The 26851-nt window shown below is 45.1% G+C and overlaps 2 protein-coding genes across 2 annotated transcripts; one reads left to right on the top strand and one right to left on the bottom strand.

The window, feature by feature from the left end:
• Positions 1 to 772: 772 nt before the first annotated feature.
• THUMPD1 (THUMP domain containing 1) lies at positions 773 to 7237 on the top strand. The gene is made up of 4 exons (XM_053366138.1): positions 773 to 1410; positions 2037 to 2214; positions 2462 to 2710; positions 4179 to 7237. The coding sequence occupies exons 1-4, from the start codon at positions 1180 to 1182 to the stop codon at positions 4463 to 4465; spliced, it is 945 nt and encodes a 314-aa protein (XP_053222113.1). The 5' UTR covers positions 773 to 1179; the 3' UTR covers positions 4466 to 7237.
• Positions 7238 to 8147: 910 nt separating this feature from the next.
• LOC128402165 (acyl-coenzyme A synthetase ACSM4, mitochondrial-like) lies at positions 8148 to 26024 on the bottom strand. The gene is made up of 13 exons (XM_053366124.1): positions 25789 to 26024; positions 24131 to 24341; positions 20830 to 21037; positions 16985 to 17128; positions 14975 to 15131; positions 13799 to 13878; positions 13210 to 13333; positions 12406 to 12486; positions 12150 to 12251; positions 10997 to 11124; positions 10100 to 10199; positions 8792 to 8911; positions 8148 to 8434 (listed from the first exon to the last, which is right to left on the bottom strand). The coding sequence occupies exons 1-13, from the start codon at positions 25987 to 25989 to the stop codon at positions 8348 to 8350; spliced, it is 1743 nt and encodes a 580-aa protein (XP_053222099.1). The 5' UTR covers positions 25990 to 26024; the 3' UTR covers positions 8148 to 8347.
• Between the last annotated feature and the right edge of the window lie 827 nt (positions 26025 to 26851).

The following is a 26851-nucleotide window of genomic DNA, read 5'->3' as shown; positions in this document are numbered from 1 at the left end:
GTAGCTTTCAGGTGTCCCACTGATATTGCTGCTGCTGCTGGGGGCTGCTTGGTTGGCACTAACCCAGAACAGGGCCTTCTCGGTAGTGGTTCTCCATTTGAGGAAAGCCCTCCCTGGTGAGGTGTGTCCCTCTTCCTCATCATTAATGTTCAGGAGGGATTTAAAAACACCTGGTTTGCCCAAGCATTTGATGGCTGAAAGACACCATTCCAGGCAAACTTGAAACTACAGAATTAGCTGTCATTGGGATTGTGACTATGTTCACACACTCGTCATGTTTTAAAATACACATTTTTATTTATTTAAAATGTTTTCTTTTTTTCTTTTGCTACTTTGTGGTTTGCTACCCTGGGCTCTTTTAGAAAGGCAGGCCAGAAATCCAATAAAGGAAATAAATATATCTGAAGTCACCCATTTTATTAGAATGCCTGGGTCTTTGCAAAGTTGGCATTGCATGGTTTTGTTTCCTGAGGTTTATATGGCATATGCTGGTAGTTTAAATGAGAAATTTATTAGGCAGCTTTATGGAAGCTGACACGGATAACTGAGAAATATAGCGGGGGGCGGGGAGGGTGCGTGTAGACTTTAGCTCCGTAACAGCTTTTCCAAAGTTGGTGTATAAGTCGGGTTTTAGGACCCGGCGGGAAACTACTTTGGGGCACAGCGCGGAACTGCGTGGCGGATAAGAGTTTGCCTGTTGCCATGGAGACGGGGAAAGCCTAAGGCCTGTACTTCCGGTAGGAAAAGCACAGCTAAATGGAAAGCCACCGATTCCCGCATTTCGCTTCATTAGCACCTCTATCCTTTAACAAAAACAAAGAGTAAAAGGGAGAACCTCGATGCTCTATGACTGCAGAGCAGCGCCTCTCTATCCCATGGCGTCTCTATGATAGGCGTAGGCCCGATGCTGTCGGATTACCACCCCCATCATCCCTGGTGGCCAAGCCGATGGAGGAGTCGTAGTCCGGCAGCACTAGCAGAACCGCAGGTCCACACACCCCGCTCCGTGGCAGGAAAATAAATAAATGAAAATTAAACATGCTAATATTTATTTCCTATCTCTATGGTGCTTCCCCCCGGCGCGTCCCGATGACGCCATCGAAAGGGCGCCGACACGCGCGCCGTTGCGGGACCCGCCGTTGACGCCGCCTCCGCGGTTCGCCTTTCCCGACGCCCGCGATGGCTGCCGTGGAGACGCCGCCCGCTGCCGCGCCGGCTGCCTCTCGCAAGCGGCGGCCCAAAGCGCAGTACCTGCAGGCGGCCAAACGGGCCCGGCCCGGCGGCTCCCGCCAGCTGGAGCCTGGCATGTGCGGCATCCTCATAACCTGCAACATGAACGAGCGCAAGTGCGTGGCCGAAGCCTACAGCCTGCTGGGCGAGTATGGCGAGCAGCTCTACGGGCCCGAGCAGGTAGGAAGAGAACTTTTGGGTTTCGACTAGAGGAAAGGGGAGCAAGACGCGGCACGATAGGAGCCTATAAAATTAGATATCGCTTGGGAAAGCGGGGGAAAAGAAGAACCGTCGGAATCGTAATACCCTTACGCAAATCTGTGGTGCAGCTGCTTTTGGAATAGAACGAATTAAGTACTTAACCCGAGGTACCACTGTACTGTGTCTTCTCCCCTCGAAACGGATATTGCTGGGGAAGCTTTAGAAAAGGGCGACCAAAAAGGATCAAGGGAATGAAGCAACGCCCCCGTGAGGAGAGGGTGTAGCGTTTGGGATTTTTTTAGTTTAAGAGAAACGGCAAATAAGATGATAGAAATTCATACAGCTCTGCGTGGTAAGGACAAAATGGCTAGAGGAAACTTTCCCTTACTTAACACCATTAGAAATTGTGGAGACCCGAGTTTAATTGTTTAACACAGCCGTATTAATTGTTGTTGTTTTTTAACACAGCTGTGTTGATTTTTTTTTTAAAGGAGAGACCTACAGAATTTGTATAAGAATTTAACCTTGTACCCAGCTCTAAAGAGGCTTTCCTCACTTTTTGAGTTGACTTGACTAACACAATATGTGTGCATGTGTCTGTAAAGTTCACAGATCAAGATGAGAGCAGACTGTCAGGAAATGAGGACGACGACGACGATGCTGAAGCTGCATTGAAAAAAGAAGTGGATCAGATTCGCACCTCGACAGAGCAGAAGCTGCGACGCTTCCAGTCGGTGGAGAGCGGTGCCAACAATGTAGTTTTCATTAGGACGCTGGGTGTAGGTAAGCGTGCATGGAATGGGAAGAGGTAGCATAATGGGCAAGAGCATAAGTTCTGAGCCCTGAATACACTAAGCATAAGATGGGGAAACAGAGAGGTGGTAGAAAGAGAGAGAAAATAGTGGCTCTGCCCAATTTTGGGACTGGTATCTCCCTATGTTTGTGCGTAGACTTCCATGCCTTTATAGATGCCCTTTCTTCACCCAGAGGAATGAATGAAAAAGTCTCTCTCACTGCATTCTTCTTGCAGAGCCTGAGAAGTTGGTGCACCACATCCTGCAGGACATGAAAGCGACCAAGAAGAAGAAGACTAGAGTCATCTTGCGCATGTTGCCTGTTTCGGGCACCTGCAAAGCTTTCCTGGAGGACATGAAACAATATTCAGAGACCTTCTTTGAACCTTGGTTTAAAAGTCCCCGTAAAGGCACTTTTCAGATTGTTTACAAGGCTCGAAATAACAGTCACCTGAGCCGGGAAGAAGTCATCAAAGAACTGGCAGGTAAGTGATTTATTTTCTAGTAGCAGGAATAGGCAGAAGGTAAGTCAGGATCTGTTGAGGATCTCTAGGTGATTTGTAGTAGGGTTTCTGACTCCCAGTTGTTTAATAACAGCAACAAAAAATAGGGTGATTTTTTTCTTTGCTTTTAGGTTGCTGAAACAAAGCAAGCTTAGGGCAGGGAAAACAAGTGGGATTTGTGTGTGAAAAAGACTGGGGGCTCTATTCTGAGACTGAAAACAGATTCCAGGGCACCATTTTCCTTGCCTCTGTCATATCTCTCAGCCACTACTTTTCACATGACTTTGGTTGCCAGATTTTTTCGATCAGGGATGGGGAACTGGTGGCCCTCCTGAACATTGGCTGTAGTAGCAGGGGCTGATGGGAGTTGGAGGCCAGCAACATTTGGAGTCCTTCAGCTTCCCTATCTCTCTTTTAGATCTTCATTTCTAACTTTAGTGCTTTCAGGGTGGGGTGGAACAGTGGGTTGGACCCAGACTAACAATGCAGCCCTCTTAACATACCTGCTTGGAAGTAAGTTCCATCAAGTTCAGTGGACTTATTCCCAGGTAAATGGGCGCAGGGTTGCAGCCTAAGCTAATTGAGTTCCAATTGATTTCAGCGGACCTGTGAGCAACCAACTTAACAGTGTATTTTTAAAAATATGTATCCTTAAATGTGAGCCCCATTGAGTTCAGATGGCCTTGTTCCCAGGTAGAGGATTGCAGCCTTAATCTGGATACATTCCCTTTGTATGGAAGAGGAAGGTATTAAATACTTAAGCTGAAATAAAATATGTGTGTCTCTCATCATGCCAAGTATGGCCATCATCATCAGGCTGTTCTTAAGTGGCCGAAGATGAAAATATGATGGATTGCTAAAGACATGCAGCACACAGCTAAACTGCAGTTTACTACCACAGGAGGTCGTTATGGCTACCAACTTGGGTCACATCCATGCCATACATTTATGGCACATGGTGCCCTCCAAAAAATCCTGGGAACTGTAGTTTGTTGAGGGTGCTGGGCATTGTAGCTCAGTGAAGGGTAAACTGCAGCTCCCAAGATTCTTTGGAGGAAGCCATGTGCTTTAAATGTATGTTGTGGATGTGATCTTGGATGGCTTCAAAAGAAGATTAGAAAAATTTGGAGAATAAGATTATGTTCTACCTCCACTGTCAGAGGGTGTATGCCTTTGAATACCAGCTTCCGGGACTCGCAAGTGGGGCAAGTGCTGTTGTGCTGAGGTCCTGCTGGTGGGCTTCCCAGAGAGTCATCTAGTTGGCCTCTGTGAGAACTGAATGTGGGGTTAGATGGGCCTTTGGCCAGATCCAGCAGAGCTCTTCTTCTGTCCATAGTCTCTTAGCCCTTATGGGACACCATCTCTTCATTTGTGGCTGATCAAAAGTATTACTCTCCAGGCTTACCAGAGGGCTTTCTGCCTCCCCAACCCTTCTTTGTTGCCTTGGCAGGAGTCGTTGGCCATCTCAACCCAGAAAACAAAGTTGATCTGAGCAACCCCGAGTTCACCATCGTGGTGGGCATCATAAAGAACATCTGCTGCTTGAGTGTGGTGAAGGACTACATTCTGTTCAGGAAGTACAACCTCCAGGAAGTGGTGAAGAGCAAGGAAGGGGAAGGGCAGCAGGATGCTTCCAAAGTGTCCCAAGAGGGGGGCCTGGATGGGGAAAAACCAACTGAGGAGAAAGTGGAGGAGAAGACTGAGGTGGCAGAGGCCAGCGACAATCACAAGGACTAGGACCATTCATGAAACTTACTGGGGGAGAGACTCTGAAGGATGGCTGTCAATGAATTGGGTGTGGGTGTGCTTCATTTGTCTTTTATAGCTCTATGGCAGTTAGGCTGTTTAGCCAAGCCACCAATCTGCACAAATCGAGGAGGAACACCAAACTAAATGTTGCCACAGACTAGTAAGCAAGGGAACAGCCTGGAGCTTGCAAACAGGAGAACAGAGCTCTCTGATCAGAAGCCACAGCCAAACCAAGAGCTCCCCTCTCCTGATTGCAAGCTCCAGGGTGTTCCCTTGCTTCCTAGTCTTTGGTAACAGTAGTTGGGTGTTCCTCCTCGATTTGTGCAGATTGGTGGTTACAGCCAACCAGAGTTTGACCCCAAACCTGGATTTGAACACATGGCTTGAAATGGGTTTCCAGTTCTGGAGAGGGAGTCAGAGCATACAAAGGAAGAGTTGAGAGCTGGTGAGCCCCAAGGCAGGACCCTGACAGTCACACTGTGCTTTAGATATGAAATCTGAACCAAGCCTCTAGCTCCAGTCCAGCAAATGTGAGTCTCTGTAAAAATGTCAACGAGAGAGGTGAAACTCAAAGCATACCAAGGCTTGAGTTCCTTTTGACAATGAGATTTTGGCCTAATTTTGCTGAATCACCCCCCCCCCCCTTCATCAACATTAACTGCTACTTAAAAGGCGCTATTTCTCACTTGCTGTTGGTGTTAAATCCAGACACAGGCAGCGTCTCTTGTATGGTTGTTTACAGACAAATAACACTATCTGTGTGGGTTCTTGCTGCCTTGTTTGGTAACAACTGTTGGTCAATATAGGGCAAGCATGCTATCTTCAAGCCAATGAACTGATGCAAGCCATAATCAGATTTTCACACTGGCCTGGCCATGGCTACATGCTTCAGATTTCTAAACTATTGTGAATCCAGAGTTGATTCAGGATCTGGGACAAACACTTCCTAAAACCATAGCAGTGTGCGGTGGAGAGGGAGCAGGGTGTTTTTTTTAATGCCTAAAAAAATACAAGTTTTATAAAAACCTCGTGGGTAGTATATAGCTTATGTGTTGGTAGGGATTTATTAGCAGCTAGATTAGGGATGGGGAACCTGTGGCCCTGCAACTTTTGCTGGACTACAGCTCCCATCATCTCTGACTATGATCGGCCACATGGGCTGGGGCTGATGGGAGCTGGAGTCCAGGAAATACTTGGAGGGCCACAGTCACACCCCCCCCAACCCTGAAGTAGACAAAAGATCTGAGAGTAAGTTGAGAGAGAAATGAAACTGTATTGAATATGTTTGCAGAGATTGGGAATAATCCTTTTGGAGTTGTTTCCACAGGCAAGGTGGGCAACCTTTAGCTTATGTGTCTGGCAGCTAACAGACCAACACAGTTCTCCACCATCTCTGCCAATGGGCGCATTGTGTCCTCCTCCTAGACCTGGTGGGTTCTAGTCACCTTGTGCCAAGCAGCGTGTTGGTGAATGTTGCTTAATGAACCCACATACAGGGTAAGGTAAGGCGAGTTTGCTCCTGGAGGATGTTGTAGCCAGATAATCCAGCATGGGTGATTGCCTTTCCTAAGCAAAATCCTTTTCTGAAGATTGAGAAAGGAGGGACAGGAGAAGCATAGATGCCAGTGGTCTCACAAGCAGGGCCACACAACTCTGGCCTTTGACTGATGAAGAGCATGTCTGTATGAAAGGCTCTTCTGTTCCACTGCAGGCCTGGTTTCCCGGTGGAGCCCCATAACACCCGGGTTCCCAGTTCCCAACTCCCATCAATGCCAGCATGGAAGCTGCAGTCCCAGCAACACCTGGAGGGTCAAAGGTTTCCCAACCTGGCTTCAGATACATAGTATGCCCCCTCCCTGAAGCACGCACATAGGTGGAATGCTGCAGCGATACCTCATCTAACCCTTGAAAACTAGGAGAGCTGGCCATGGTAGTCTCACATTCTTCTCTGTAGCCTATGGAAAAGAGCAGCACCAGTGTCTTGCATTTATGAGCAAAGGGCTGCCCCACAGCAGCCAGTGTGGGGTTGCTGCATCTACTTTTCCATTAACACTGGGTCACACTGTTAAACTAGAGGTGGGAAGTTTAAAGGGGAATGCCTTCCCTCCATTTAGCGGGCAGTTGTGACCCTAGAGATACGGCCTTGTGGCCCATTTGTGGGAAGGATCTGCCACTGCTTTTCTGTCTTGGGCCATAAAATTTGCCTCCCAGGCTCCCGTTTCTGGCCCCATCAGAAAATTGGTAGAGTCAGCTCTCTGTCACATATACTTCCAGGCGGTTTCAGGGCGCTTGCTCCCAGAGCAACAAAATCCTTGGCTGAGCAGCTGAAAGGTGAGGGCTGTGAGCAGACAGAAACTTGCACCTCTTTTGGTTGTTAGGGGAAGAAATTATTATAGGCCTGGGAAAGTGACAAAATAGGCCTGGAGTGAGACACCAGAGCATTAGTTCTGCTGGGGAACTACAAAAAGCATTTTTTTGCGGGGAGTGGGGGTATTTTCTCTAAGATTGAAGGTGTTGTATGGGGCTTGGGAAGGGTTCTTTATTAAATTGGGTCTTGCAGTGTCATTTTAAACTTCGTTTTTTAAAACAAGTTGCCTGCATGAGTTTGGCTTTAGTTTTGATTTGGAATTTCCTTCTCAGAAAAGAATCCTTGTAGTAGAAGAACATCTGAGACAGGTTAAAAAAATAATGATTCTGTTTTGTATATTGTCTTGTTTTTGTACATTTTTTTTTATTAAACTGATTTTGTTTCAGTTTGAAGCCATTCCTCTGTGATTTTTTTGTTTGGTCGAGGACTAAGTATACTTTGTAAAATTGCGACTTTAAAAAAAGGAACAAGCAATTTCAACGTAATGTTGCTGTCTTATATAGAAGGAATACATGAAGTAGGATAAGGCCAGGAGTCCATCTAGCTCAGTATTGCCTCTTGGATCACAGAATCATAGAATTGTGGAGTTGAGAGGGATCTCAAGGGTCATCTAGCCCAACCCCTGCAGTTCAATGGTACAGCTTATAGCATGTGTTGCATGCAGAAGGTCCCAAGTTCAAGCATCAGGGAAGGGCTGCGAAAGGCCCCTGTCCAACATCCTAAAAAACTTCTGCTAGTCTGTGTCTAATTCTAAGTGAGATGGTCTTACTCGGTGTAAGGCAGCTTCCTACATCAGTTCAAAGGCAGGGTAGGGAACCTGTTGCCTTCCAGATGTTAAACAACAATGCCCATTGTCAGCTGATCACTGGCCATTCTGGCTGGGGTTGATGGCAGCCAGAATCCAAACAGCATCCAGAAGACCACAGGCTCCCTATCTGTGCTATAAGGCATCTTTTAAATGACAGGCTCAGGTCTAGGCTTGTATGCAACACCCATATTCTTTCATGACAAATTAGCCCAGAGAAGCCTTCTAACAAATCACTCCCTCTAAATAGTAAACACAGATGGCAAGTGCCAACAGGAAAGTAGCCAAAACGGGGACCACTGGGAAACAAAAGGGTGTGTGTGACTGTCACAAATGGTGGAACTTCAAAGGTTGCAGAAAAAGTACAAAAGAAAAATCTGTTTTCTTTTTAAGAAAGCAACACTGGGGGAATTGCTTATGCTCACCCCACTCTTACAGCTGATCATATCCTGGAACCCTAAACTGGGGTATTCCTGATAAGAGCTGAGCATCCTGCTTGTCCTTTTTAATCTGAACCTTGCATGTGTTAGGTACTATTAAATTGTTTGGAATCCGGTGATCACTTTTAACATCTGCCCACATTGTGACCTAAATACTCTTAAAGCTAACACAGTTTAGCACACACTTGGTTCTACACATTTTAAATGCCAGCCTAATGCTGATGGTGGAGAACTCTTGCCTTAACCTCAGCACAGAACTAAATGGGTCCCCACTCCTTTTTCCTCAATACATTTCTTCGAATTTTGCCTGTGATGGTTTTTGGCAGCTCTTGGACAAATTCCATCTGATGGAAGAAGGAGAAAAAAAAGAAGCACCAGAATTAAATTGCAAATGTCTATAAACGTTAAAGTTAGGCAAATCGGAGTATGCTATTTGGCCACTGAATGGGTGAAGCTGAAATGGGAACAGCAGCCCTGCTATAGATCAGACCAAAGTTCCATTCAGCCCAGTACCCTCCTTTTCCTGGTGGCCAATCAGATGCCTTCAGGAAGTCCTTGGTAAGGCACAAACACAGTAGCCCCCTTCTAAGGAACTTGTATTCACAGACATCCTGCTCCTGACCACACAGGCTTCACTATTGATAAGCCTGTCCATACTAAAAGCAAACATGGATATTATTTGGGATCCATTTTTAACTCACCTTTCTAGGATATTTGTATGGAGCAGTCACCTTTTTGACATGTTCTTGCAGCTCAAGGGTTAACTTCTCAGGGTTGTGTGATGCAAAGGAAGGAGATAAGACCACAAAAGCTTTCACCACCTAAGGAGTATAAAAAACAATCAGTACATGTTGCAACGTTTAGTTGATCGAAAGCAATAAATAATGAAAGGGGAATGTTTTGTTTTTTTAACGTTCAGGAGGACTTTAGGACCATATGGAGAGGAATTTAATTCAGGAACAAATTTTGCTGTTTCTATACCAGAGCATGGGTTGTTCCTTCGCCCATTCCCCCTGCAAACAACAACAACAACTTGAAAATTGCTAAGGATCTTGGTGGGAACTGAATGCTTTCCATGTTTAGATGTTTTTCCATTGCTGCCTTAGAGCATAGTGAAGTTGTCCCCATCCTGGTGCATTTCACAGCTCCGCCCCCCCCCAGTGTCAGCTGTTCACATCAGCAGGGCTTCATTAATGTAATTCATTTCTATTTGTGTACACACAGGTGGGTTGGGCATCTTTACCCTATGAAAATGCGTCTAAATCTCAGCTAGAGACAAATTAGGAGCAACTCAAGGACTCCAACTAGGGAGAAGCTGGTTTTGAGAAACAACACATCAAACAGGACACATAAGCCTTTTGGATAATGTCATGTGAACACATAAAGAACCCGGCACTGTAAATGCAGTGAGTGCATATTAAAAAGGAGCGTGAACACAGCCCAAGTCACTCTCCTGCAGGAACTCCAACTTAGCATCTTCCCCTCTTTCTCAGGGCTTCCTTTGTTCCTGTGTAGAATCATAGAACTGTGAAGGGTTGGAAGAGACCCCAAGGGTCAACTTGACCAACCCCCTGCAATGCAGGAATCACAGCTAAGGAATCTCTGGCACATGGCTATCCAATCTCTGTTTAAAAATGAAGGAGAGTCCACCACCATCTAAGGGAGTCTATTCCACTGTTGAACAGCTCTTACCATCAGAACATTCTTCCTAATGTTAGTTGGAATCTCCTTCATTGTAATTTGAATCCAGTGGTTCAGGCCCTACCCTGTGAAGCAGCTGCTGTTTCCCCAACGCCCTGATTCCTATACTTTCCCAAAATTCCCAATATTCCCACTGATCCAAAAAAGTTGGTAACCCTGTAATTGGTAACCCTGTAAAGATGAAACCATGCAAAGATGGGAACATTTGTAGTCTGCAAATCCTCTGTCAGCCTCTGCCTTGTAGACAACCATAATTCCCAGGCCGTGCATTAAATAGGATTTGAGTTTCTTATTTAGCATTTCATTACCTCGCCTCTGACAGGATCTGGACTGCTCACCACAGCTGATTCGACCACTGCTGGGTGCTCAATCAGAGCACTTTCCACCTCAAAAGGCCCAATACGATACCTGGAAGCAACAACAACAAAAAGGCCAGTTGACTCTGTAGGTGACTTGGAAACTATGGCTAATTCAGAATGCGGTTGCCATACTGGTGACAAGGAGTGGCCACCAGGACAGTTTTTTCATGTGTAAGCATGGCAGCCATTTTGGGCGCAGCAATCTTGTGTGACCTCACGCCACAATCTCACCTCCCAAAAGCACTTTATTTGGGGCCGCGATCTTGTGCAGATCACGTAACTCACCCGGAAGACGTGAGTCCCAGTTTTGGGCCTGGACATGTTGGAGGGTATGGTGTACTAGTAAAACTGTTTTATTTCATCAGGCCTTAGGCCTTGAGTCATCTATCTGCTTCCTGGTTGTGTTCTGTTTCTTTATAATTAGCCATTTCCCCTTGTACAGTGGTACCTCAGGTTACAGATGCTTCAGGTTACAGACGCTTCAGGTTACAGACTCCGCTAACCCAGAAATAGTACCTCGGGTTAAGAACTTTGCTTCAGGATGAGAACAGAAATTGCACGGTGGCGGCGCGGTGGCAGCAGGAGGCCCCATTAGCTAAAGTGGTACCTCAGGTTAAGAACAGTTTCAGGTTAAGAGCGGACCTCCAGAACGAATTAAGTTCTTAACCCGAGGTATCACTGTACTTGCTTTCTCATTTTCCTGTGTATTTTGTGCATTTGTATCTATTGTCATTTTGCTTTAAAAATCAGTTAGCTGTTTTGAAGGCTAACCAGTGGGAAAGTGGCCTAGAAATATTAACAAATACTTGCTCCTCTCTGTAGTAACACATTCTGCAATGTACAAACCCAGAAGAGATGATAACATCATCGGATCGCCCAACAAACCACAAATATCCATCTTCATCCATTAGCCCTCTGTCTCCAGTAATGTAGAAATCCCCACGGAAGACTGTAGCAGTTTTCTCTGGATTATCCTTACAATAAACACAATGATATGTCTATGTCAATCAGGAGTCTCTGGCTGCTGCTCTTACCTAGGAAATAATTCCTACTCCTGCAGTAAAAAAAGGTAAAGGTAAAGGACCCCTGAGTGGTTAAGTCCAGTCAAAGGCGACTATGGGGTTGCGGCACTCATCTCGCTTTTAGGCCAAGGGAGCCAGCATTTGTCTACAGACAGTTTTCCGGGTCATGTGGCCAGCATGACTAAACTGCTTCTGGCGCACGGAGGACCGTGACGAGTGCCAGAGTGCACGGAAACGCCATTTACATTCCCGCCGCAGCGGTACCCATGTATCTACTTGCACTGGCATGCTTTTGAACACACTTAGAATTGAGGAATTGGTTAAGTTATGGGGGGAGTGGGGTGACTTTTTGCAATGCCCCCCTTAGGCTGCAATCATAAGAACATAAGGTCTTGCACGATCCAGACACTGCCACATCTAATCCAGTATCCTAATATAAGGACATTGACACCACAATGACATTAGGTGACTCATTATGCTCTCTGTACTGTGCTATTCAAGCTCTGCCGATCAGCTGCTTATAAGGACTTGCACAGCGCCGCACAAGTCCCTTTGGCCCACCTGCAAAGCAGCCTTGTGGACCAAATGGGTAGGCCTGTCAGGCCTATTTAAACTCATGGGCAAGAGTTCCCCACCCCTGATTACTGTGGTAAAAATGTTGCCATCGCATTGCAATTACATTGACATACAGAGAATTGCTACTCCTTACCATATAACGAGAGAGAGAGAAAACCAAATGGCCAATTTGATTTGGTGTACAGAACTAGAGAGGGGAAAGAACTCGCATCTAAATTTACCGTGAAGCAAGAGAAAAACAAAATGGCCACTTAGATTTGACATACCGAAAATTAAAAGGGGAAACGTTGTGTTGTATATAAATCACTTAACATGTAGCGAGAGAAACAAAACGGCTGCTTTGATTTGATTTCCGGAAACTATACAGAGGGAACTGTCTTGCATAGAAATGAACTGCTTACCACATAGCGGGAAAAGAAACAGAATGGCTTCTTGGATTTTATTCTAATGGCAATGTCTCCTTCTTCCCCACGAGGCAAAATATTGCCGTTTTCATCTATAATCTAGAAAAAAAAGGCAAGTACAGTTATGGTTTAGAGGGGGGCGGTGGGAGGAAACACCTCTAAACACACAGATATCATTACTACTTTCTGGAAACTCTTCTTCTTGTTTCCATATTTTCACTAGACCCACCTGACAAATTAGCTGCCCTCTTACCTGAACATCATAAGGTGGAGCTGGTGTGCCCATGGACCCAGGTTTAATTTTCTTCCCTTTCTCATTTTGCGATATAATACCCTGTAGCAAACAAAAGTTTTCAAACCCTTGATCATCTTTGTAAGATGCATTTTTATTCCACTTTAAATTGTTGAGCAGATAGCTCAGTTTGTACAGACCTGTGACAGAACCTTCTCAGCAGTGGCTCCCCATTTATGGAATGCCCTCATTATTAACATTCCTGTTCACTCAGGAATTTGACAGCTGTCAATTTGATACTGTCTTGGCAACTCTGAAATTATTGTTTTAATGATTGCTTTTAAATGGGCTGTCTCTAAAGAAGTTCCCCTCAGGGTAAACCAGTTGAAATTATTGGGCATGGCTAATTGAGGTCCATTTATTTCAATGGGCGTACTCTACGCAAAAACTAGGCCCTGTCTGCATTGTGCATTTAAAGCAGTATTATACCACTTTAAACAGTCATGGCTTCCTTCGTAGAATCCTGGCAGCAATTGTTCATTAAGGATGACGAGAGTTGTTAGGAGACCCCTCTTCCCAGGGAACTCTGGGAAATGTGGCCCTGACCACTACTTTGAGTTCCTAGGAAGGAAGATGGGATATAGATGCAACAAATTAACTAAACACTTTATGAAGGAAGATGGTTATATGACCTTGGCTAAATACATTCACTCAGTTAGGGTTCCACTGCATTAACCATCTCTAGTTTTGCTCCAACAACAAAGGATGTTACATTGTGCCCTGGTTTCTTTCGCTTGGAATGCTGACCCGCTAAATTGGGCCTACCACTTCAGTCTGTCCATAGCCTTCGTAGATATCCAGACCCGTCTGCCTTTTCCATTGCATCATCACCTCCGGGTTGAGCGACTCCCCTCCTGTCAAACAGTGCCTCAGGCTCTTGAACCTGTAGCTTAAGAGAAATAAGAGGAAGGGGCTGGAGTGCTTTCCTTAATTTTTTTTTTTAAGTCACTGGGCTCCATTGAAAATGGATTCTCCACATGAACCAGGAAGTGTCCCCTCTTGACAATGGAAAAGCTCTTCTTTTCTTATCTCTGTGGCTGCAATCACCGGGTGACGCAGGCGCCATTAGGCGGTTGAATGCACATGCATATTCCGTCCATTTCTCTCCCACCCGCCTCCTCCGTGCAGCCCCGGGCACTGGCAACCCATGCTACGCCACTGGTGATGCTGTGTTTTCCCCCACCAGCACATTGGTGCATAGTGCGCTAGATGCAGGATTGCAGCACTTTGATGCGCAGGCTGGGAGGATCATTGTGGTGGGCAGATACAGGTGGGGTGTTTTCCATTCCAAAGGCTGGATGGCAATCACAAAAGAACGCCTACATTCCCGATGCAAAACAATAACGCAGGGTACCTGGTAAGATCATGCTGCACCAACATGCGATAGGCTGTCGGGGCGCTGCACACTGTCGTTATTGGATACTGGGAGAGAGTCTAGAGAAAGTAGGAAGGGAAGAGTGGGAAGAAAAGCACAAATTCACAATGAAAATTATATTTCGCTTCGTGGGTAACAAGAGCACATTTTGAGCCTTCCCTTTATCCAAAGAGCCCTAGGAAGAGTTCATTATCTCTCTGCTCCACGAACCCATTTTATCCTTGCAACAATTCTGCAACATGGGTTAGGGTAGGAGTTAGTGACTGGACCATGAACCAGTGAGGATCATGAATGCATGGGGATTTGAACCTACGTCTCCCAGGTCGTAGTCTGAAACTCTATCCACTACACCAGGGTTTCCCCAACTTGGGTATCCAGCTGTATCTGGACTACAGTTCCCATCATTCCTTACCACTGGTCCTGCTACCTAGGGATGATGGGAGTTGTAGTCCAAAAACTGCTGGAGCTCTACGTTTGGGAAACACTGCTCTATAGCATACTGTTTTATAGATATTAATAGATATCATGTGGTGTATATGCTGCCAGCGGCCTTGATATATATTTATTTTTATAAAAAGTGTAGTTTATAATTTTTCAAATAAATAAGTGCATCTCAAATGGTAACATAGTAGGTAGTGGGGCAATTTCTCAGTTGTGCTGGAGCAAGGCTGGGTGATAGCTCAGAGCTTCAGAACCTAAGACAGGGATAGTGACTCCTTTTCAGCCTGAGGGCCACATTTGCTTCTAGTAAACCTCCTGAGGGCCATAGGCCAGTGTTGGGTGAGGCTGGGGGCAAAAATGATCAAAGCAACAAATGTATTTTTCCCCTTAACCACTGCACTGCCAGCTGGTATCCACATGCTGGCATATTCCACTGTCTATCCTCCATCCAGCCAAACAAGATGCACTATCAAAGTTCAAGGATCCATTCCCAACCAGGAAAAACACTATGAAGCAGGGTCAGGAAGTGGTAGGCCAGGGGAGAGTTCGAAGGGCCAGACAGAGAGGTCTGAAGGGCCACACTGGCCCTCTGGCTGCGACCTGCAGGTCATTTCACTTGGTCAAGGTTCCATAGTCTGGGTTGTTTTTTTACACAGTTGGCAGAGAGTGTGAAACATAGCTTACACCCCCCCAAGACAGGACTTATATTCTTACATTTAGTAATTCTCTTGGCTCAAACTGGGGCATGCTGTGGACAAAGACGGTGACGCCTCGAAGCCATGGGGCAAAAACACTCCCCAGGCCTGCCTTCACCCAGCCTGTATCGGACATGTTCCAGATGATATCTGAAGGTCTTATGTCCAGCCAAGACCTGCGAGAGACAGAAGTTGAGAGATGGGAGCCTGCACTAATATGTACAAGAAAACCTGTGTCTTTCACTCTGCCCAGAGACTTTCAGAGAGGATATGGGATACGGAAACAATCAGTTGATGGGTGGCAGACTGCAAACCTCACTTTCTTTGCCCACCAGGTTCAATTTCTCCACCCTTGAACTTGGGAATGGGGAAGAAAATTGATTCACTTTGCATTTAAAAGTTGAATTTACCAAATGCACACTTTGGGAAACAATAGGCGAACCAAAACACCACTATCCTGAAAAATCCTCACTTTTCTAAATTTTGCAAGGCAGCCCTCCAACCCAGCAGTGTGTACAAAAAAAATGAATTACATTTGGGTAAAGTGTGCACATATATATATGCACATATTCACGTAAACAGTATTCAAAATGTACTTGTCAAAATGTGTATGTTTGTCAAAATAGCATACAAAATTGTGTTTATTAGGAGAAATTGTCACTGAAATTGCCACAAGGATTTTTTTTTTAAATTCAGATTGCTGCAGAAATATGGAGAACCAAATTTAAGACTGGAAAAATGAGAAACTGAGAAAACTGAAAAATGATTTGTCTAGGGGGGGCCACTAGGTGGCACATCGGAAGATGGCTGACAATAACATCTCTCCGACCCATACGAGGTAATTTGGAGGCTATGATGGGGGTAATTAGCCTCCTTAACCCCCCCCAGGATTGTGGGGGGGGGACGGCCCTTGCCTGCTGTGCCCTATACCACCCCCGAATTTGTGGGGGTGGGGGCACTAGGCACAAAGCCCTCCTGTGGGATTCCGGCACTCCTGGACGCCGTCCCTGATCCGCACCACTAGTTGCAAGAATCTTCAAAAGATACAATTTGGACGAGATAAATTGCACATACTTCAAGGAAAAAGGGGGAGTAAAGACTGCTGAAAGAAGAGATCTCTGATAACAAGACAAGAATAAAATATGAGAAGATGCGTCAAGATACGGTATGACAAATGACTGAGGGGGGAGGGGGGAAGAAAACCTGCCTTTCTTTTTTTATGTGACTAAACAAGAATCCCCTCCCCTAATGAGTCAGAAAAGGACTTAATCTGTGGATTTAAGGCTGTGTGGAGATAAACTTTCGAACCAAAGCAATGTTTCAAGACGAAGCTGGAAAGCTAAGAGTTTTGGAATGACGCAGTTAAAAATGCCGTCGCCATTTTGGGAGGCATTGTTGGAGCTCTTGGGTCTGGGAGGAGAAAGAGAGAAATAGAGCTGTTTACATATCGTGGATCAACTCCTCGGTGGGACTTAAGCGTGACAATGCCTAATTTATGATGGAAAGAGCGATGTTATCTACGAAGGAGATATATGGAAACCATCTGGACTTAGATTGGAGGAACGGGAAATTCACACAGGATTATTATATTTGCTTATCGGCTTAAGGAGACAAACAGAAGAGATCGTAAAGGAAAAAGAGAAATTATATGAACAAGATATGATGTGGAAACACCAAGATAAGACTGGATAGAATTATGAACTTTGTCTGGACTGATTGGGACTGATTTGGACATTAACGCAGTAATAAGAAGATGATCTGAATCCCCCTTTGGATCTTGAAGTATGGGTTCCCCCAACAAAATTTAAAAATTTGGCTTTGTAATTTGGAAGTTATGTGATGTGATTTAATTTGATGTGATTGGCCAGTTAATAAAAATTATTTTTTTAAAAAAGGAAAATGATTTGTCTATCCCTGCTCCAGAGAGAGAGAGAGAGAGAGAGAGAGAGAGAGAGAGAGAGAGAGTGTGTTTAATGCTTTAATGCTTCCTGGAGATTTATAAAAACACAAGCAAATTATAGAACTATACCTTCCAGATAATGCCAGTCCAAGAGCTAAACTGCTTTGGGAATGCTCTGCCATTTTTGGAGACCCAGTAGTTCCACTTGTGAAGTAGATCGTCATTGGTTCATCGCTCTTGGTTTTCACGCAGCTATGATCAGAAGGGGCCACGCTTCAAGAAAGTCAAAAAGGGTGACAGGTCAAGGAAGTGAATGTCCAAGTCTTCTGTATTTAAATGTACAGCAGAGGGTGCAAACAGATGCTATAACAGGGGCCAGCCTCATAAGTGCCAACTGTGGGAGCCTATTAACATGGCTTTGTGTCATGCAATTGTCACATGAACCTCCTGTGCCAATGCTCATTCTCAAACACTCATGAGCAACTGTATGCTTCTGAATACCACTGCTTGGGAATCGCAAGTGAAGAGAGGGCAGCTGGAATCAGGTTTTTTTTGTGGACTTCCCATGAGGCATCTGGTTGGCCACTGTGAGAACAAGATGTTGGATGAGATGGGCCTTTGCTAGAGCTGGTTGCAGGTTTGATGGTTGCTTGGATTTTACCACCCGCCACCACCAATATTCTTGGAAGTAGTGGCCAGATCAGGGAAGCTGCCTGCCATTTTAACTTCCTATAATGCCCAAGAGTGATGCTACTGTTAGTTTCTGTTTCTCACTGAGCAGCTGCTGCGAGTCACAGGACTCTGTTTACATTCCAGAGACATTCTATACTATTGGAGTCTCACGGGAAAGGGAGACAGGATGTGATGTTAGTGGTTTCCTGTTTCCTTTGTTCAGTCGCTTTCTGCTCTCAGAGAGAGAGGATGTATATTTCTTAACTGTCTGCGTAGCTAGAAAATAAAGTATAGCAATGTAGCCATAAATCTCATCACTTCCGCGTGCTGTTTTGATGCTCTGCTGGGAGGACGAGCCTTGGAACCTCATCAAAGGCTCAAAGTCGTTAAACACGTCGGGAGGCGATTCTGAAGGCTCGGGAAGAAAATGAGCTTTATCAGCTTGGCTGAGCGGAGATCCCGACAGCTACAGCAGGAGCTCTGCGGAGTTGTGGGAAACTTATAGGGCAGGTGGTTTTCCAACCCCAGTTGTGGTCACCAGTCATACATTTCAAGTACTATTATGCTCAGTCAGTAGAGCATGAGGCTCTTAATCTCAGCAGTGGCGAACTTTGACATTTCAAATTTCAACAGCACCCTGTGTGATGCCAAAATTCAGTGCCCACCCCCACCTCTCGCCTTCCGTTCTAAGTCATTTTTGCGGTGCCCTCTCGGCTCAGTGCCCAAGGCGGCCAAACTGTGTGCACTCCCCTAAATCTGCCTCTGATCTCAGGGTCGTGGGTCTGAGCCTCTCATTGGGCAAAAGATTCCTGGATTGCAGGGGGCTGGGCTAGATGACCCTCATAGTCCATTCCAACACTATAATTCTCTAATTCTCTAATATTATAAACAGCCGTTCCTTCCCCAAAAAAATCTGTAAAGTGTTTTTTTTAAAAGATATTTATTGAAATTTTCAAAAAATAAAGAAAAAAATTAAAATGAAAAAGAACAATTAAAAATTCATAAAGTTTACATTTCTTGCTTTCAATAACCAATTTCCTTGACTTCCCCGCACCTCCCCTTCTTGTATTCCAGTTCCAATTTTTAGCTCAGCAAATTCTTGTCCCCACACTTTACCTTATTTTCTCTAATTCATTTTAATTAACCAATTTTAACTTATAAACCTCAATCTCTACACATCAATACTTATTCTTAAAAATCTTTTTCTAGATTCGCCCCATCAATTTAATTAACCAATTTTAACTTAAAAGCCTCAATCTTTATACGTCAACACTTATTCTTAAAAGTCTTTTTCTAAGGTCGGCCCCAATTCCCTTCACCGAAATCCCCATTTTTATGTTAGTGGCTAAACCAAATTAATTAAAACAGAATATAGTTATACACCCTTTGGATTCCCAAAGCCCCACCACCCCCTTTCCCGGTTTCGAACCCCAACATAAAGTCCATCAGTCCATCTGCAGTCAGCCTGGCGACCTCACATCCGAGGCTCTCAACTCTCTCACAATTCCTCTCTGCCGGTTTTTTTGATAGTCCTTTATTTTAAACTCCGAATCTCGAAGGAGTTCTGTCCCGATAAGGTCCATGTTTCTTCCAGCTAGGCCTTCATATTTAAAAATGGAGCCAAGATCTTGTTTCTTACTTCTCTTAAGTCCAAATGTCCCAAAAGCTCCAGTTTCCACTTTAGCCAGGTTTGTATTCCATATGTCTTCAGATCTCCACATAGGGAGATCTCTCCATTTTCCATTCTTCAATTCAAACCAAATTTCCATCATCCTGATCTTGTTTTCCTTTATATCCATCTTAACCGGCCTCTGGCTCTCCTCAACCATCTGTGGCATTATAGCTCCTCCTTCCTTTTCCTTCAAATCATCATATTCCTCTTTCATCACATTCTCAGATTTCTCAAATTTCTTTTCTTGTTCGGCTGCAGAGATTTTTAGGTCAACTGCAAAACTTTCCTGTTCATCTGCAAGAACTTGAGTCAAGTCCCTCCCAGGCTCAGCAACTTTATTTACTGTTCCCTTCAGTATTGTAACGTTTATAGTCAAAACATCAGTCTGTTCCTGCAATTTTCCCAAGAGAGAAAAAGTCTTCTCCAGTTCAGCCAGTATTTTTCCACTTACAGCCATTTTTGTAATGTCCTAAACCCCCTCTAGAGGGATTCTAGTTTCTTAATGTCTTCCGGTTCCAACCCAAAAGTCAAGTTAGCCTTTTCTTCTTTATTTTTAACAATATGTTACCAAATTGTAACAAATATAACCAGCAAAAACAGCAGAAACAAAGTTCTCTTTTTTCCCCCAACTTTGACAGCTAGTTTGACAGCTGTCAAAGTCTTTATGTCTCTTCCGCAGGCTCTCTCACCGATCGCTCCCGGGTCTTGGGGGAGGGGTGAATTCCGTTCTCAATGTTAGCTCTTATCCTCCAGCACAATCACTTAAATTGCCCCAACATAGAGTTAATTGCTTTTCTCCACAAAGAAGAAAGGTATTCTCACAACCTTAGTAATAAAATCCTTGCTTTACGATGTTTACAAGGCGGGTAGGCGGACTTCCTCTTTACACCTTACCCAGTCGTGCCTAATTCCCAAAGAAAATTTCCCTTTTAAGTCCAATTTCCGTGTTACTCACGGGTTGTTGCTTTTAATCCAAATGTTCAGAGAAAGAAGTCAGCGCTCTCCGTCCATGGCATGCGGCTTCACTCAGCAGGGGAAGCAGTCGACTCACAGCACCACGCCGCTCTCCGTCCCCCGTTCCAGAGCCTTTAAAAAGGCTCCTTTGCGGGTCAGGGGGGCGCAAATGGTGCCGCCGAGTCACCAGGTCCACAGGCTTCAGCGCCTGTGGTTTCTGAGGGTCCCCGCGTCGCTGCCACGGCAGAACCCAACCCCTGCTGAGCCGATTCCCTCCGGAGCTCGGAGGGAATCCACCATTAGGCGATGGCGCTAACCCGGAAGTCCCAAAGTCTGTAAAGTGTTAAGGGTGCTGAGAATTGTTAGAAGACCCCTATTCCCCTCAGAGAACTACAGTTCCCAGCATCCCCTGGAAAGAGGAATTGACTGCTAAACCAGTCTGGGAATAGTAGCATTCTGAGGGGAAGAGAGGTCTCTTAACAACTCAGGAGCCTTAACTACATTTCCCAGGATTCTTTGGGGGAAGCCATGACTGTTTAAAGTGGTATCACAAAGGGGCCACATTCAGTAACCTGAAGAACGTGCATGTTGAGATGTGGGCTGAGCCAAGCATTGCCAGTTCTTGACCCTACCTGTACATTTCTCCTGCCGTATAAATAAAACCACTGTTACTCACTCAAGCAGCTCCTTGAAGTTCAGCCAGCCCCCCCTCCTGCCTTCGGAGAGCAGCAACTTTGTTTTCAGAAAGGGGCAGGAAGACGAAATGGAGTCCACTGCAGGGGTCAAGGTGTCATGGGTAATGATGCATTTGGCCTTTGAAACCTGAAGTCTGTACTGGATATCTTTGGCCGTCAGCTGAGGTGTCCCTGGCATGAACACAATCCCTAGAAGACCAACACATTCAAAATGGTGTTTAGGTTTTTTGGATTCACTTGTGTTTTTACCTTATTATCCCACTTTTCTTCCTTTTTTAGAATTTTTTTTTTCAAAGTTTCAACAAGGAAAACGTTTTACACACACACACACACACACACACACACACACACACACTTTCATAAAACCATGATCGTATCAGTACCTTTATGGGGTTCCCTAAACCCCCAGACTTCCCTCTACCCCTCCCTTGGCTTCCAAAATTCACCTTTTTAAACTGCATATAATTACATTTATCCAAATAGTTATACTTCATTTTTATCCGTTGTTATTTTAAAAAACAAGTGTTATGTAAATCCTGCTAAGGTTGTTAAACTTTTTCAATGTTCTTTAATATTATATTCTATAAAGTTATGACGTTATCTATTAAATTTGTCATCTTCTTGGTCAGCCTTGCCATCTCCAAATAGTCCATCATCTTCATTATCCATTCTTCTTTCGATGGGACTTTTTCTTCTTTCCATCCCTGGGCGTATAGAAGAAAAGTGTATGTGGGGACGGATGGACTATACACCCAGTTTTCTTCTAAGACAGAACGCAGGCCCGGAGCTGCTTAGCAGTGGTGGAGAACCTCTTTTGCACGGTCCATTTTGTGTCTTTGTCTCCTTTTTAGACGCAGCAGCCAATTTATGTCATACTACATACAACCCCACAGCAGCCATTTTGTGATTGGCACTGTCAGGGAACTGCCATCGGAGGTTCTTAGGGTTTGGGAATTTTTACCGTAAATTCATCAAGAACTTTGCCCACTTAACGGCTCCCATCACGGACTGTCTCAGCAGCAAGAAGAAATTCGTTTGGACGGGGGAGGCGGAGCAAGCATTTGAGGAATTGAAAAGGGCATTTGCTTCGGAAGAACAGCTCCTGCATGTGGATTTACAAAAACCCATGAGAGTGGAAACTGATGCCTCAGACCGGGCGGTGGGGGCGGTGCTGCTTCAGCCGGGGAGGAATAAGTCGGAATGGAGACCGTGTGCCTTCTTTTCGCGTAAGCTGAGGTTTTGAAGAAAGAAACGGGGCATTGTATTACAAAGGGGCACTATATATACCCGAAGGGGAATTGAGGGGGAGAGTACTCAAACAGCTGCACGACAACCCCACAGCGGGGCATTTTGGGCAACACAAGACCATGTGGTTGGTGACCAGGGAGTTTTGGTGGCCCAAGGTGAGGGAGGATGTACGGGAGTATGTAAGAGGGTGTGACCAATGCCAGAGAGCCAAAGGAGAAAGGCGGGCGCCAGCGGGGTTATTAGAACCGTTACCCACACCAGAACGACCGTGGGAGGCGGTATCGATAGATTTTATGACTGATCTGCCCAAATCCCAGGGGAAAAACGCCATACTAGTCGTAGTAGACCTGTTAACTAAGATGGGTCACTTTGTAGCTTGCTCACATGCAGTCACGGCGGAAGAGACAGCGAAATTGTTTGTAGAACATATTTTTAGGCTGCATGGCGCCCCCTTGAGGGTGGTCTCTGACAGAGGGAAACAGTTCACGTCCAGGTTCTGGAGGAAACTTATGAGCTTGTTGCACATAGAGGACAACTTTTCGACTGCCAGGCACCCTGAGACCAATGGGCAGGCGGAGAGAGCAAACGGTATCCTCCAACAATACCTGAGGTGTTATGTCAATGACAGAGAGAACGATTGGGTCGAAAAGTTGGCGCTAGCGGAATTTGCCTACAATAATCCGGAGAATGTGTCCACCGGGATGAGCCCCTTTTTGGCTAATTATGGGTGCCACCCCAGGGCGTTTCCAAGGGGAGGAGGGGAGAGATGGAGTGTCCCGGCCGCCGAACATTTTGTAGAAGAAATGGAAGCGATCCATCGTCAACTCCAACTCAACTTAGAAAGGGCCAAAGAAGAATATAAGAGGTAGGCAGACAAGAGCAGAAGGGAAGTTGAAACCATCAGGGTAGGGAGTCAGGTCTGGCTGTCAACCCAAGGGTTGCCGTTCAAGGGGGGTTGCAAGAAATTGAGACCCAAAAGATTGGGACCATTTGAGGTCATCCAACAGGTCAACCCAGTGGCTTTCAGACTCCGGTTACCGAACCACATGAAACTGCACCCAGTATTCCACAGGTCATTACTGTCACCATATAGGGGGGAAGGTGAAGGGGTATCCACACGGGGGCCAGTCTTAGAAGAAAGGGAAAGCAGCAACCATGTGGTGGAGATCATCGACTCCAGGTGGAAGGGTAATCAGGTGGAGTATTTGGTCGCGTGGGAAGGGGAACCGGAGTCGGAAAACACCTGGGTGACGGCAGAGGAGGTCAGTGACGAGATCTTGATCGAAACGTTCCACCAAAGGTTCCCCAGGAAACCTCAGCCAGTAGCGAGGTTCCGGAGGGAGTACTTTGGCACCACTGACGATGAGGAGGAACTGGAAGGATTCAGGGAATCGGAGTTGGAAGAAGGAACAGACTCCGAGGAGGAGGAGTACTTGGAAACCGGAAACAGCAACCGGTGGAGGGAAGTGTTCGAAACTTCGGAAGATGAGGGAGGTTCTTTCAGGGGTTTTGCTCCCTCGCCTCCCACAGAGGAGGGAAGGGGAGGTGGTGAAGGGGGCCCTGGAGGGGAGGTGGATGTCAGGGAACTGCCATCGGAGAAGCAGGAGGTGAAAGGGCTCACAGAGGCTGAGAGAGACTTATCAGCTGGGGAAGGTACCAGCAGGGGGAGAGGAAGAGCTCCAAGGGAAAGTGAGTCGGAGGGAGGGCTCAGAGACACTCCCAGCGAAAATAGTGGGGAGGTTTCAGGACCTCCCATAGGGACACCCACTCCTCGCCGGAAACTGTCACGCCGAGAGTCCAGAAGACGCGTTTCCGTTAAGGAACTTTTATGCTGGAAGAAGTTCCGTAAACGCCCACTGTCCGATTCTATGAGCGACTGATGGAGCCATGCTTAAGGAGCTCCGTCACAGACAGAGGTTTGTGGACTTAGCCAAACTCTGAGGGACTAGGATTTTACGCACAAGCAGCTCACCATCCCATCACAGGCACCTACAGCAGTTTCTCGAGTTTCCAGAGCACCCAAGATGTGCTTACCTGACCGAATGCATGCCACGTTCAGCAGCCACCATTCTGGGACTCGAGGCAGAATGAGAACCACTCGGTCTCCTCTTTGCAGACCGCATGGGCCAGAGAGCACATTGGCCGCTTTCCGTGACAGGACTCCCAGCTCCTCAAAGCTCCATCTCACTTCCTTTCCTTTGCCGTCTATCCACCAGAGAGCTGGATTGGATGTCCTGCTTCCATCCTGCAAAACAGCATCAGTTTCAGGGTGTTCTCCAGTTTATGGTAGAGACTTTATGGATAAGGTTGTATCATACAACAGCAGCCCCCTGCCCCACTTTGCAAAAAATGAAAGTAAGTCTCCAGCCCTTTTATCAATACGTAAATGCAGGCTGTGCAAACAAATCGGAACGAATGCTCAGTAAAGTCTGGGCACAGTTTAACCACCACGTAAGCTTTGTGTAAGCAACCTTCAGAACAGAGTAATAGCATCAGCAGCGGTAATAATAACAAGAATAACAAGAATAACAAGAATAAGTTGTTATTGGTCACTCTTTTTTTAACCAAAGTAACTGATTTACAGTAAAAACAAGCAAGCAAACAGATACGTTAAAACTGAAGAAAAATAAAACAAAGAAAAATCAAAAAGAGCTGTTTTTTACAAGCTAGAACAGTGGTCAGCAAACATTTTCAGCAGGGGGCCGGTCCACTGTCCCTCAGACCTTGTGGGGGGGCCGGACTATATATATATTTTTGGGGGAAATAAATGAATGAATTCCTATGCTCCACAAATAACCTAGAAATGCATTTTAAATAAAAGGATACATTCTACTCATGTAAAAACACACTGATTCCCAGACCGCCCGCAGGCTGGATTTAGAAGGCGATTGGGCCACATCCGCCCCCCAGGCCTTAGTTTGCCTACCCATGAGCTAGATTAAAACATCCCATTCACTCAAAGAGACCATGGGTAAGTAAAAGCCAAAGACCTGGGGAAAGATGACTGCTTTTGCCTAGCTAAGTGGCTAAATGGGTTGAGGGCTCCCGGTTGCCTTATCTTTTGAGACACTTATCTTAGCTACTCTTTTCTGAAGGTTAAAGGGGACGCAATTTGGCTAAAATCTGGCAGAGGCCGGCCCAAAAATGGAAGCAAGAAGAACTACCAACATTAGAAGAATGGAGGTTGAAATTGATGGACTACGCAGAATTAGACAAACTAACAGGAAGGATCCGAGACCCGCAGGACCAGAGGTTTACCAAAGACTGGACTAAATTTACTGAGTATTTGAAAAGTATTTGTGATGATCAGATTACGTTTGTAGGACTACAAAAAGTTCTGTGAGGAGTAATTTAAGAAATATTGTAAAAATGGAAAGGGAGATTTGTTAGGAAAGGTAAAGGCAATATTAAGTTAAGAATTGCAGGAGAAATAATCAAGACGGAAGGCTATCAGAGATGCTGAAGGAAGTCCAAACAAGGACAGATGCATAATAATTTGTGTGGTATGTCTTTAAAAAATTGTATGCTAAAAATAATAAAAATATTATATATATATTAAAAAAATCTGGCGGAGGCCAGGAACGAGGTGTCTCTCTTTATTGGATCCCCCTTCCTCCCAAATTCAAGCACTGTCTTGGCATATCACCCCAGTAAAGCAGGAAATGGCTACCCTGAGTGGGGAGAAAGGTTACCTTTTCAGCTTTGGACCATTGATCCAGCACATCGCTTGCAAAATTAAAGTACTCTGGGACCTCCTTGTCACCCCGGTTAATAGCTTCGTAGTGTGAAAGGTCAAGTGAAGCGAACCTCTTGTTGTCATTCTGGAATGCCCTGCAAAGTGATTGGCAGCTCCAGACAGGCCTGAGTGTTTTGAGCTTGAGTAAGATTTGCATGTTGCAATGTGAGTGGGCCTGAGATCATGGATGGTTTGGTCCTTCAAGAAAAGAGAAAATGAATCATTATTTGTTATAGAACCATAGAACTGTTAACTTAGATGTCATCTAGTCCAGCTCCTGTAGCCACTACTTATAATTTCTTGAAATAACTAAGGACATTTTTGTTTCAGCCAGCTTTTCCAGCCAAATGTATTTTTATTTATTTATTACGTCTCTGTCTTGGATGTTTATTTGCATTTGTATTGTATAGGATATGCAATGCAGGATGATGAGGATGATTATCAATTTATTAATTGCCTTCTACGCAACTGCAATGAACAATAAAAATGGGGAAAAAACTAGTTAAATGCACAAAAACCCCGGTATACACATTTAAAAAGAATACAAAATAGACACACAGGGCATGCAAGCACAACACCCCTGACTAGCAGATAGAAGGATCTGTCAATTTTGCCCCTCTGAGGGTCTCATTTTCCCAATCTTAAACTCATTTCTCAGCATTTCTGCAGCAATTCATGGTTTTTTGTTTTTTTAAGCCCCGGGTAACACAATGAAGTTTTGTATGTTATTTTCACTAATATATGCAAGCCTGCACGCCTTCTGCTAGCATATTCATTTTTGTCCTCGTTATTTGGTCTGAGAAATGTATTGCAAAATTTGGAGAAGTGCAAATTTCAACGGACGGCTACATTTCAATTCACATATTGTTTTGAGAATGGTGAATTAGTTAGATGCATGTATGGGAACTGAACCCAATATCTCTAACATTTGTAATCAGTATTACGGACAGGGCAAACAGTTACATTATGATCATTTATGATTACTTATTAATTAACTGCCCTTCAACCTGAAGGGCAGT

This window comes from Podarcis raffonei, chromosome 14, assembly GCF_027172205.1.
Source record: "Podarcis raffonei isolate rPodRaf1 chromosome 14, rPodRaf1.pri, whole genome shotgun sequence".
In the NCBI taxonomy this organism is placed as follows: domain Eukaryota; kingdom Metazoa; phylum Chordata; class Lepidosauria; order Squamata; family Lacertidae; genus Podarcis; species Podarcis raffonei.
Note: the sequence above shows the minus strand (reverse complement) of the source record. Positions and strands in the feature narration are given on the sequence as shown.

What these genes read in the sequence shown, in the direction of transcription:
- LOC128402165 (XM_053366124.1), bottom strand. Translation starts at nt 25,989, where the DNA reads ATGCAAATCTTACTCAAGCTCAAAACACTCAGGCCTGTCTGGAGCTGC. An exon ending in GTTTCTTTTCCCGCTATGTG is followed by an intron (nt 11,125 to 12,149) that starts GTAAGCAGTTCA and finishes GTTTATTGTAAG; the next exon opens with GATAATCCAGAGAAAACTGC. An exon ending in CAGATCCTGTCAGAGGCGAG is followed by an intron (nt 8,912 to 10,099) that starts GTAATGAAATGC and finishes TATACTCCTTAG; the next exon opens with GTGGTGAAAGCTTTTGTGGT.
- THUMPD1 (XM_053366138.1), top strand. Translation starts at nt 1,180, where the DNA reads ATGGCTGCCGTGGAGACGCCGCCCGCTGCCGCGCCGGCTGCCTCTCGC. An exon ending in AGCTCTACGGGCCCGAGCAG is followed by an intron (nt 1,411 to 2,036) that starts GTAGGAAGAGAA and finishes GTGTCTGTAAAG; the next exon opens with TTCACAGATCAAGATGAGAG. An exon ending in AGTCATCAAAGAACTGGCAG is followed by an intron (nt 2,711 to 4,178) that starts GTAAGTGATTTA and finishes TTGCCTTGGCAG; the next exon opens with GAGTCGTTGGCCATCTCAAC.